We start from the raw sequence: 12,936 nt of genomic DNA on the forward strand, positions 1-12,936 counted from the left end.
CAACTTTGTAGAAGCCAAAGTCAAATATCTAATGAACCAACTGTAGAGTAGTCAAATGAAATGGCTTTTAATCTAGGTCATATGTCATTAGTTGTATACTCATGCTTTAAGGATGATGTCAACTATGACTTCCATGTTGTTTGAACTTTAAGAAACAAGCTACTCAATAGCCGAGATGTAAGAGTTGTTCCAGTTATTTGGAAGGTTGACATGTTTGTTTGAGTAGTCCATGTAACATTACTAGCAAATATATTTACCTATTCTCTTAAGATAAATCTAAAATGTACTTGTGAGGCCAAGTATGTATGTATTTCTACTCCATCCTTGTCCATATCCTGTTGTTGCTTGTTTGCACAACCATAAGCGGATGTTAGGTGTTGTTTAAGCGTGGCTGAACCCCCCATTTTCCCTTTTCCTAAGTGTTCTGACGTGTGGGAGGAAGCTGCTTGGTCTCTGGCCTTCAACTCCAGGCAGTGGAAATGCTCGGTCCAGTACGCCCAACTTTAGCCAGCCAGACAGCGTAATCCTCCAGGTTCGGTTGATTTGTGTAATCTTACAGTAAACTCTTTTTTTTTTTCTTATCTTGCTGTATAATATAAAACAGATAAACCTCACCCATTTTGAATTGCACTGCAAGCTCATTTTCCTTCACACATTTGTCTCTGTCTTTACCTTTAATTGGGTTAATCCACCTTTTATGCTGGAGACTGCAATGTGCCAAATAGGCTATTATCAGTTCTAAGGATAAGCCTACCTGTTAAAACAACCATCTCACTTTTTCCTGTTGTCCAAGGTTATATGCATAACTTCACCATGAATATAAGAGAGAAGTAGTATGTTTTTAAAGGCTTTTGTCTTGGTTGATAAAGGATTATTTCTTTTTTTTTCTTCTCCAAAATTGAAAGTATATTCCATGTTTGGCTCATAGCTTTGCCAGTAATAAGGTCAGGCAAGTGAAAATGTAGGAAGGGATTGTCCCTCTGCCTGCTGAAGATCCTAAAAGTAGGTCAGATAGCTCTGCAGAGTGAGAAAGAGCAACACTACATTCTCACAGCTTCTGTACACATCTACAGTATACATACCTCGGCAAAACGATATGCACAGAAAATAGGCTGAAAACACAACTAAATGTCAAACCATTTTTATGGTTTTGCTCTGATTGTATTTTTGGTGTAGAGCTAAAAACACAATAATTTGTCCTAACTATACCCTTAACAAAATTAAAGGTGCTTTAAGCTAAAAAAATTTCATGAGAAGGTATGCAAAAAATTGCCCTACTCTCTGAAAGATATTAATGAAATAAGTGTCCTGAGATATCTCACCAGTCTCTGTGACCGTTCTGGACTCTGTAAACGGCAAACCACAATGTGTCTGCGGGCTGCAGTCTATGATGCTTTCTGTATGTCAATAATTTTGCATCTTCTCATAATGCTGTAGTTGCAGTGAAATATTGAGGCTTAAAGCCATTTTTATGCCATGTTTTTCAAAACCGTTGTCAGTTGAGGGCGCTATTTTGCTACTTTTGTGTGTGACAACCATGTAATGATGATTATCTTCTCAGAGTCGGTCTCTTCGGTATCTTTCATGTGCAAGGTTTTGGAAACAAGGGGTGTGGCTTATTCATCAGCTCTGCTCGTGGAGTGAATTTAAGTCTCCCAAACCTTAAAGGGACAGTTCATCCCAAAATACAAATTGTGTCTTCATTTACTCGCATTGTTCCGAACCCATATTACTGTCCTCTGTGGAACACACAAGGAGATCATCCAAGGAAGGATCAGTCACCATTCACTTTCATTGTATGGTAAAAAGATGAAATGCAAGTGAATGGTGACTGAGGTTGTGCTGTATGTCTGTTGTTGCTTGCACTGGCAAAGACCATTCAAGAGGATGTGGTCTATTTATTGTTTTTGAATTTATTTATCAGTATCTCTTTCTAATCGCATCCAATTCAGACTGCAAACTCAATAGTCCGATTAAGTAGAACATCATTTGCCGTGGCACTGTAGATGTATCAGTGGTGCAGTGCTGCTGTTGGTGATTAGGGTGTGCAGGAAACACCACATACAGACAGTCACACACACACCTGAGACCTGTCACCCCAGACCTCCCTGTGCACACTGAGTCACTTCCTCCATATGCATTAATATCCTGTTTAAACACACTAAGACATGATATTTTACTGCCGCTCTCTGTAACGACACTCCTTAGGTTTGCATGTTATACTGGTACTAAAAAGGTAATCACAAAGGTTGCTACTCACCACAGTTTGCCAGTTGAGGCAGTGTTATGTGAAACATAAAAGTGAATGCATTGACATTTAAAATAAATGACAGCTGTTTTAATTAGTGCTGTCAATCGATTAAAACATTTAATCACATAATTTTTTATAGTTAATCGTGATTAATTGCAGATTTTGAAAGTGCTGAAATTTGACACTAGAGTGAATATATACTTCTTTTTCTGTCAAAATGCATTTATTTCCATCTTAGGAAAGAAAACAAAACAATATGTAACAATGCTATAACATTTTCCAAACAAAGCCTTCCACAGTATAAAGAAAGAAATGCACTGAAATAGCACCAATTCAATTAACATGAAATGTTTCCCACAGTCTATTTGTGAGGTTGACTAATTAAAAGAACTAGCCCCCACATAGGTTGCATTTTCATATGTGTCAGGGCAGCAACGCAAGCTTCTAGTGCCACGTTTAACTCGTCATGAAAAGCTTGCTGACAAAAATGTCTCGTTCTGCATTATAGTGATAGTTAAGACTTGATGTGCTTCTGTGGTAATTAAAATGCTCCTTACATAGACTGAAAAATTCTTGATTTCTATCAAGTCCCATCTGGGCTTGTTTTGTACATCAAATATCATTAGTGTGTGTGTCTGTGTGTGTGTGTTGCGTCAGTATAATGACTCCGGGGAGACATATTACAAAGGTTCCGCCCTTCCAACAACTTTTTATGCTGATTTGTTGTATTCATGTAAATGCACTAACTGCGATTTAAGAAAAATTAATGCGTTAAACTTTTTTTAATAAATTGCATGCATTAATTCTGACCACTCTAGTTTTAATGCATTTACCGAATTTTATGTTTCATAATTTACCGTTTCATTTACCGTTTCATTCTGTAATGCATCTATAAATCAAATCCAGATGTGCGTTTACACTCTTTGTATGGCAGAATTTAATTATTATTGAAGCTCAACAAGTATGAAGTATTGTAGTTTTGTAAAAACATTAATGAGAGGACCATCAGAACATTGTTAAAATTAGTTATTGCAGTTTTACATTGAGTGTTTGCATTTCCTGTGTGTTTTCATGCAGTTTAAGAAATATGGAATGTGTGTGAGCAGTGAGCTCTGTTGCAGAATTGTACCTCGGTCCTGTGACTTTCTAGGCTTTGAAATGCAAAAATGTTGGTATCGATTCAACCCTTCTCCCCACTGGTACCATCTTGTACTTGTGTAGTAAATCATGTGTGCACATGGTTTTATCCTTGCATGGATCGTGCCTCTGTAAAATTCCCACCCTCTGCTCAGGCCTCCTACCAAACAAACTCCGCTCTTCTCTCTACTGTCTCCGTGTGCCAAGCCTGCACATGGCAGTGCCAACAGAGCTCTTTTGTGCCCAAATGGCATGGCTTTGTCTGAGGGCAGTGGGCTGTGCAGTTAAATCTTGGAGAAAAGCCTGGTCCTGTGCCTATTCAGTAGACTCTGCCCCTCTTTAATGTCCTGAGACTATTCAGGTCGTTCAGTGTGTGGTGGTTCCTGCAATCTGCTCGTTCAGCTGTCCCACCACCTAGATGCATCTGGGTCTAATGGCACATCTGGGAATCATTAAACTCCTGCCTAACGTGTGCTCGCTCTTCTTAGCTTTCCTCCTTGTCCTATCCGTTGCTGCTATTCGCTCTATCTCGCTCACATTTTCTGTGACCCCATTTTTCACATTCTTTTTCAACTTTTTTTTGTTCACACTTCATTGGAAATTCTTTGTGATTGTTCAAGATTTTCACTCCTAGCCAAGTCCCACTTTATCAATCTAGAAGTTTTACCTCATTTTGTTCTGGGGGTCAATGGCGGGATGCTAATTGTTTTGTCCTGATCTTGTAAGTTATTCAAAAATACATAAAAATTGCAGTTCATGAAAAACTATTTGTTTTCAGTTTCTGAGTTCAAATCCATTTTGATATTTGTTCTGGGGCTTGGTGTAAAAAAAAATGTCTAATTGGTGTTACCCTCCAGATACAGTAAAAAAAACTAAAAACCTCTTTCTTGAAAAAAAAAAAAAAAATGTTGGCATAAAACATTTAGAATAACCGTTTGTCATTTCTTTAAAAAAAAAAAGGTTTTACAATAATATTAGCGTTTGAAAAACTTTTGTCCACCAAATCAAAGGCCACATCCACACTAATCCGTTTACATTTTAAAACCTTAGTTTCTTAAAGTTTTGGAGAGAGTTTTTGAAAGTCTCCATTTCCAGTGGAGAAATCTCATGTAGATCTAGACATAGCAAAATCAATGCGTTTTCGAATGAAAAAAAAACTGATATTTTGACATTTTATGAGAAGGCTCAACTTAAAAACAAACCAAAAAAAAAAAAGATATTTGTTACTCAAAAATGTTTGTACGAAATGTATTAAACTCATTAAGTTGTGTAGGACAAATCTCAGTTGTCTCCGCGTCTGTGACCGTAAATCCACGCATCTTATAACGTGGCTTGATAAGCATGTTACCGTGTCAACGTAGTGCCTGTCGAGGCTTCTCACCATTCTGCGCAGCATCCACGCACAACTCCCCACTTGCCCTACTGAGAGCGAGAACCACATTATAGTGACCACGAGTTGGTTACCCCATGTGACCTCCCTTGCAACCAGGCATATTTGGTTGCTTAGGAGACCTGGCTGGAGTCACTCAGCACGCCCTGGACTCGAACTCGGGACTCCAGTGGTGGTAGTCAACATCAATACTCTCTGAGGTACCCAGGCCCCCCTTTTTTCATTTTTTTTTATCCTCATTTCTCCTAATTTGGAATGCCCATTTCCCACAACTTAGTAGGTCCTTGTGGTAGCGCGGTTGCTCACCTCAATCCGGGTGGCGGAGGACAAGTCTCAGTTGCCTCCGCTTCTGAGACCGTCAATCCGTGCATCTTATTACATGGCTTGTTGTGCATGATATTGTGGAGACTCCCAGCATGTGGAGACTCATGCTACTCTCCACGTTCATCGCGCAACGTGCCACGCACCCCATTGAGAGCGAGAACCACTAATCACGACCACGAGGAGGTTACTCCCTTGTAGCTATACATTGGCAACAGGGCCAATTTGTTTGCTTAGGAGACCTGGCTGGATTTGAACTTGTGACTCCAGGGGTAGTAGTCAGCGCCAATACTCGCCGAGTTACCCAGGCCCCATTTTAACTTCTTTTGATGGTTATACCACTTGACATGTTTTAGATTCGGTATATATGTTTTGTTTTTTAAAAAGAAAAAACAAATAAAAAAACTTCTGTTTTAAACTAGATTTTTCATTTTTATTGCCACGGACAACCTTATTTGTCATTCACCCCATAGCTGGTCTCCCAGGCTGGTCTGGTTTGCTGGTTTTAGAGGAGTTTTGGGCACTTATCAGACTGGGAGACTAGCTGGCCGACCAGCAAACTAGCTTAAAAAGAAAACCGCTTGGCCATGCTGCAAGATCAGCTTAGACCAGAAAACCAGCATAGGCTTGTTTGAGATGTTTTTATCAGCAGGTTTGAGAAATAAATTCCCTATTACACAGTGCTGATGGAGTTTATAAATAGAGCTTATGTGAAATTGCAATGCATACAAACAGTCCCAAACAGTTGGTATGAAGGTCATGAAATGGATGGTATACTTCAGTATTCATTAGTAGCTGTGTTCTGCTCTGCTAATGGGTGAAGTGTTGAAGATTCTGAGAGGCTTATGGTAATAATGACTCCAGATTTCAACTGGCACTGACAGATGTGTAAGTGTGAAAACAGACCCAGACATATCAATCATGAACCAGCATTTAAAGACGTTTCCATTGTGCTATTATGGTTTTCTTGTTTTGAAATCTGTTTTTGTTTCCTCCCTGTCACTGGGTCCACTTGGCTGGAGTTTCAGTATGTCTTTAGTGTTTTTGTGTATAGTATCTCTGGCATTGGCATTCAGTTGAACTTGGCATGTTTAAGGTGAAATCCTCAGCTGCTCATTGAGCCAGATCCCTCCAGGAGCTTTGTTATAGCTTTTAATGTGAATGTTGAAACAGCTGTCAGTTGTGACTGTGATCTTCAGCTTTTGTCTTTGGATCATAAACCACTTCAACTTTTACCCCATCTTTACCCATGAGCTGGAGAAAATTGACGTGTGGTAGTTTGAAATATCCATAACCATTCTATTAACTACAGTCTGCTATCTGTAATTTAAAAACAACAGAATAGAATTAAGCATTTATCTGAGCCATACATTGAAGAGTTCAATTAAGTCATTCATTTTGTGCTGCTGCTTTTTTTTTAGGTGGACTTTCCCACTTCTTCATTCGAGGTACGCTTTAGCACCCCTGCTCCTGCAGAGTTCAGTCCGAAGTACGAGTTCTCCCGTCTGGACCAGGTTAGCCAAAGGCAGCTAAATGATGTCCTGCACAAGAAGTCTCTTTTCTGGTGAGTTGGCTGTCTGGTCTCTTGATGCTAATTCTGAGCCCTGACCTAATTATGCATTTTCGTACTTTTAAAGTGTTATAGATCATCCCCTGTATAAAAAAAAAGGGTTGTTCTCTTCTATGTTAACACCTACAATTCTGTATATAATTACCTTGAGTCACATATCATATCTCCTAGGATATTAAAACAATATCACACGAGCAAGGGTGCTCGATGACCCTACATCACAGCTGTGATTTGGCTGCAGGCATGAGCCTGCAGGCTGGCATTTGTGCATGAAACATGCACTGTGTGTGTTTTTGAGATGGAGAGCATGAGCGATTGAGCTTGTGTGATTACCTGTGTCTGTTGTGACTCCCAAGCAGTAGTGTAGTGAAGTCAGCTTGCTGAAGATAATGGGAATTCTGGTCACATATATCACATATTCGCAGTTAAAATAGCTGTCCGAGCTATATGTGGTAGTTGCGTGCAGGAGGCATTCACTATAAAAACCGATCTCTCCTCTGCCATAATATTTACATGTCATTGCAAACTCTGTTAAAACTCTGTTAAATGGTAAGAACCTTGAGTATGTGTTTTATTAAACTGTCTTTTGTGTTTCTCATCTGTTATAAACCTTAATGCTGAAGCTGTTAGTTTACAGCTCTGTTTCCCAGCTGTAATGTAGTAGTAGCAGTAGTAATCCAAGTGATCGTGGAGTGAGAGACATTGACGATGACTTAAAAGAAACCTCTGGCTGACTGACATGCGCTGACTCAATGCCCATCAAACTTTACAGAGTTATAATGCATAAAAATGGTCTTTTGTTGCCACAAATAAATCTTTAAACTCACAGGGAAAAAATTTAAAGACACATCTGCGCTGGTCTTACAATTTAGTTGAGAATGCCACAAACACAAGCAGAGTGATGCAAACCCCTAAACCTAATTGATAGGTAGACCAACAGTAAAGTGTCCGAGTGCTGCTGTTCTGAGGCACTCATGCGGTACTCGTGCAATGTCTTCCGTCCAATCAGATTTGAAGAATCGTATATCTACAGTCTGGAGATATCAAACAGCCAGCTCATGTTGTGAAATTCAGATTCAGCTGTCGTTTTTCATCACTCATGTTTCAGCGACACTCGAAAATCTCTTTTCCGCTCCCAAATGAGGATGTCTCTGTTTGGACAAATAATTTAGAATGATGTTGAGGACCTCATCTTAGTTACACATGAGAGGATGAGACACACTGCTGTGGCAGTTGATGACCATACCTACCTATCTATACCGGGAGGCATAACGCCCTGCATTCCCCTCTTCCCTTTGTCCTCTGTTCATGTCTGCCATCCCATCCGTCCTGACAGTGGGAGGAACAGCGGCATTCACACACTGTCAGAAAAATCAGGATGTGACAACGAGTGTATTGGAGAGATCAGACGCAGACAAATACTCTATTAAAGGGATAGTTCGCCCAAAAATTGCCCAAACCCATATGACATTCTTTCCTCTGAGGATGCAATGAAAGTGAATGTTGACTGAAGCCAACATCCTGCCTAACATCTCTTATTGTGTGCCATGGAAATAAGTCATACGGGATTGTAACAACTGTTGTGAGGGAATAAAAAATGACAATGAAAAAATGTTTAAGTGAACTATCCTTTTAAGGCTGGAGAGCTAATGGGAATGGAACTACTCCTTGGCCAAGTAGTGGGTATACGTACTTATATTTGGCCTCTATAAAAACTTACAGTAGTGCTTTTAATGTTAATGAATGATCGTAATGTAAACATTACTTTGAAAGAAGTGTCTTTAAAGAGAGCAGCAGAATTAAGCAATATCAAGTATATCTCAAGCATTCTAAGGATATTTGGTAGTGGAATTAATTCTAAAGGAAGAAAAAGAGAAAGGGGAAACATTTGTGCTATTTTATACACCACATGTGTCGTTTATCTATAATCATTTATAATTGATGTCATAAAATGCAAAGTTCCCGTCCTGGATGCTAATTGGTCAATACAGCATTCCAGCTGTGCTAAAAATTTCAATGTAGTAACAGCTATTATGTAAATCATTTGTTCACCTAGCTACCAAGTATATAACCATTCAGCAACCATAAAACCCAACTATTAACCATAGATTTCCATGTCAGAGGCTATATATATCCTTTAACATAAGGATCGCACATTAAATTTGCTTATCAACATTTTAAATACTATTTTTATGTCTTAATATTTGTATTATGCAGTAACTGTTCTATAACAGCTTTAATCAGTTGAATTCTGCCTTATTGCTTAAACATAACATATACATTAATTCCCATATTTATAGATGTAGTACATGTTAAAACGCTATTCTTTTTTTGTACTGGCTTAAGAAAACACTTTATTATTTCTTACTGGTTTTATGGATCAGTGCTTTATTGGTTTTCTTTTCTCCCCCATATAATATAAGTGATTATATGGTGTTCAGAACCGCTTGGTGCTCTACAATGCTCACTTTGTTGCCTTCAGCTACAGACAGCTGATGTGGATATCCTACCCAGCTGACCCTGTTCCTCCTCGCTCTCAACTATTTTTTTTTCTTCTCCTCTCTTCCTTTATTACTCAGACTCTGTGGAGCTCTGAAACATTTGCTACAGTGTAAAATCTGGAGCTGCACCAACCTGGAAATATTCAGTCATAAATTGTCTCCAGATCCCAGATCAAAGGTTGAGTGTTTGAGCTGGGTGTAAACTCTGTGTGTGTGTGTGTGTGTGTGTGTGTGTGTGTGTGTGTGTGTGTGTGTGTGCGCGCGCGTGTGCGGGTGTGTGTGTGTGTGTGTGCGCGTGCATTACACGCATATACAGTTGAAATCAGAGTTTTACAGACCTTTTTTGGTGCAAGTCATTAAAACTCATTTTTTTTCCACAGATTTAATATTAGCAAACTATAGTTTTGGCAAGTTGTTTAGGACATCTACTTTGTGCATGACACAAGTTATTTTTCCAAAAATTGTTTACAAACAGATGATATCACTTTTAATTGACTATCACAATTCCAGTGGGTCAGATGTTTACATCCACCACCAAGTTAACTGTGCCTTTAAGCAGCTTGGAAAATTCCAGAAAATAATGTCAAGCCTTTAGACAATTAGCCATTTAGCTTCTGATAGGTATACTGAATTTGAGGTGTACCTGTGGATATAATTTAAGGCCTGCCTTCAAACTCAGTGCATCTCTGCTTGACATCATGGGAAAATCAAAAGAAATCAGCCAAGACCTCAGAAACAAATTGTGGACCTCCACAAGTCTGGTTCATCCTTGGGAGCAATTTTCAAGTGCCTCAAGTTGCCACATTCATCTTTACAAACAATAGTACACAAGTATAAACACTATGGGACCACGCAGCCATCATACCACCCAGGAAGCAGATGCATTCTGTATCCTAGAGATGAAAGTAGTTTGGTGCGAAAAGTGTGAATCAATCCCAGAACAACAGCTGTTGACCTCGTGAAGATACTGTAGGAAGCAGGTAGACAAATATCTATATAAACAGTAAAACGATTCCTATATCGACATAACCTGAAAGGATGCTGAGCAAGGATGAAGCCACTGCTCCAAAACCGCAATTTTAAAAAAGCCAGATTACACTTTGCAAGTGCACAATGGGACAAAGATCTTACTTTTTAGAGAAATGCCCTCTGGTATAATGAAACCAAAATTGAACTGTTTGGCCATAATGACCATCGTTTGGAGGAAAAAGGGTGAGGCTTCCAAGCCGAAGAATACCATCCCAAACGTGAAGCATGGGGATGGCAGCATCATGTTGTGGGGGTGCTTTTCTGTAGGAAGGACTGGTGCACTTCACAAAATAAATGGCATAATGAGTAAGGAAAATGATGTGGATATATTGAGCAACATCTTAAGGCATCAGCCAGGAAGTAAAAGCTTGGTCACAAATGGGTCTTCCAAGTGGACATTGACCCCAAGCATACCTCAAGGACAACAAAGTCAAGGTATTGGAGTGGCCATCACAAAGCCCTGACCTCAGTCTGATAGAAAATTTGTGGGCAGAACTTTAAGTGTGTGCAAGCAAGGATGCCTACAAACCTGACACAAGTTCTGTCTGGAGGAATGTGCCAAAATTCCAGCAACTTGTGAGAAGCTTGTGGAAGGCTACCTAAAACATTTGACCCAAGTTAAACAATTTAAAGGCAATGCTACCAAATACTAACAAAGTGTATGTTAACTTCTTACCCACTGGGGATGTGATGAAAGAAATTTAAGCTGAAATGAATAATTCTCTCTACTATTATCCTGACATTTAACATTCTTTAAATAAAGTAGTGATATTAACTGACCTAAGACAGGCAATTTTTTCTACGATTACATGTCAGGACTTGTGAAAAACTGAGTTTAAATGTACGCTAAGGTGTATGTAAGCTTCTGACTTCAACTGTATACAGCTTTGAAAAAAATTATGAGACCACTACAAAATATCCGTTTCTCTGGATTTATTATTTATAGGTACGTGTTCGAGTAAAATGAACATTTTGATTTTATTCTATAAACTACTGACAACTTTTATCCCCATTACAAATAAAACATTGTCTGAGCAGAAGGAAACAAGTTTTCTTCCAGGATCTTGTATGTGGCAATATTCATGTGTCCTTCACAATCTGCCCGATGCCAGCCCAAATTTCACAGTGGGTGCAAGACACTGTGGCCACTCCAGGTCTCCGTCAAACTATTTGACGACCAGGTGTTGGGCATAGCTGAAAGTCAGACTCCTCAGAGAACATGATCTTACTCCAGTCCTATATGGTCTAATCATTATGGTCTTTTGCGAACCTTAGCCTGGCTCTTTGCTTCTCATTGATGAAAGGCTTATTTATAGCTTTGCACAACTTCAGCCCTACATTCAGGAGCCTATTTTGAACCATCCTCGCCATGCACTTCACCCCAGCTGCCATTTGCCATTTTTTTTGTAGGTCACTTTGTCATCCTAAGGGTTGTTGAGTGACATTTGAATGAGTTAGTGGTCATCCTAGTCAGTGGAGAGTCATTTTCGCCCTCTGCCGGTCTGTAGCTTTGTAGTCCACAATGTCTGCTGCTTGACCTTGTTCTTATGAACTGCCATTTTTGAAATTGAGGATGGAAGCAAGCTGTATCCCTCTGCCAGTAAAGCCAGAATTTAACCCTTTTCCTCACTGAAAACTTTTCTTTTCAACTCTTTTTGGCATGGTCAATAGTCCTGTTTTTATTCCAATTACTTTTGAGGTACTTCTAGCTCTGTTTTTGCCATCCAGCTTGTCCTATTGCAAGAGGATAGTGATGACCACAGCAGTGGTTTTTATACTTCTCCTCTTTAAATATGATTTGATTCAGATGATCACCTAAACAGTACCTCATTAAGGACAATGAGGTGTGCTTGTGTTGGAATTTAACAGACACTGGAATAGCTGCCATACATGTTTAGTGGTCTCTTAATTTTTTTTTAATTGTAGAACACATTCCCTTTCTTAGGCCAGTTAGGATCACTACTTTTATTTTAAGAATGTGAAATGTCATAATAGTAGTAGAGAGAATGATTTATTTCAGCTTTTATTTTTATCATCACATTCCCTGTGGGTCTTACATACACTTTGTTAGTATTTGATAGCCGTTGCCTTTTATATTGTGTAACTTGGGTCAAACGTTTTGGGGAGCCTTCCACAAGCTTCTCACATTAAGTTGCTGGAATTTTGGCCCATTCCTCCAGACAGAACTGGTGTAGCTGAGTCAGGTTTGTAGGCCTCCTTGCTCGCTCACACATTTTCAGTTCTGCCTGTAATAGAACAACTGTTATATTCGATTGAGGCCACTCCAATATCTTGACTTTGTTGTCCTTAAGACATTTTGCCACAACTTTGGAGGTATGCTTTGGGTCATTGTCTATTTGGAAGACCCATTGGCGGCCAAGCTTTAACTTCCTGGTCTTGATGTTGCTTCAATATATCCACATCCAATTTTCCTTCCTCAATGATGCCATCTATTTTGTGAAGTGCACCAGTCCCAGCACGATGCTGTCACCCCCATGCTTCACGGTTGGGATGGTGTTCCTCTGCTTTCAAGCCTCACCCATTTTCCACCAAACATAACGATGGTCATTATGGCTAAATGGTTAAATTTGTTTCATCAGATCAGAGGGCATTTCTCCAAATAGTAAAATCTTTGTCCCAATGTGCACTTGCAAACTGTAGTCTGGCTTTTTAAGGCAGTTTTGGAGCAGTGGATTCTTCCTTGCTGAGCAGTCTTTCAGTTTGTCGTTGTATGACT

At 39.4% G+C, this 12,936-nt stretch overlaps 1 protein-coding gene across 2 annotated transcripts in view; it reads left to right on the forward strand.

The window, feature by feature from the left end:
* The window catches only part of pik3c2b (phosphatidylinositol-4-phosphate 3-kinase, catalytic subunit type 2 beta), a 59,010-nt gene that overhangs the window by 26,077 nt on the left and 19,997 nt on the right, over positions 1–12,936 (forward strand). For both annotated transcript variants that reach the window (XM_052101806.1, XM_052101805.1), the window contains exons 14-15: positions 421–532; positions 6,521–6,663. In XM_052101806.1, coding sequence (XP_051957766.1) covers positions 421–532; positions 6,521–6,663 — 255 coding nt within the window. The remainder of the gene's footprint in view (positions 1–420; positions 533–6,520; positions 6,664–12,936) is intronic.

The sequence above is a fragment of the Xyrauchen texanus genome, chromosome 32, assembly GCF_025860055.1.
Source record: "Xyrauchen texanus isolate HMW12.3.18 chromosome 32, RBS_HiC_50CHRs, whole genome shotgun sequence".
Classification (NCBI taxonomy): domain Eukaryota; kingdom Metazoa; phylum Chordata; class Actinopteri; order Cypriniformes; family Catostomidae; genus Xyrauchen; species Xyrauchen texanus.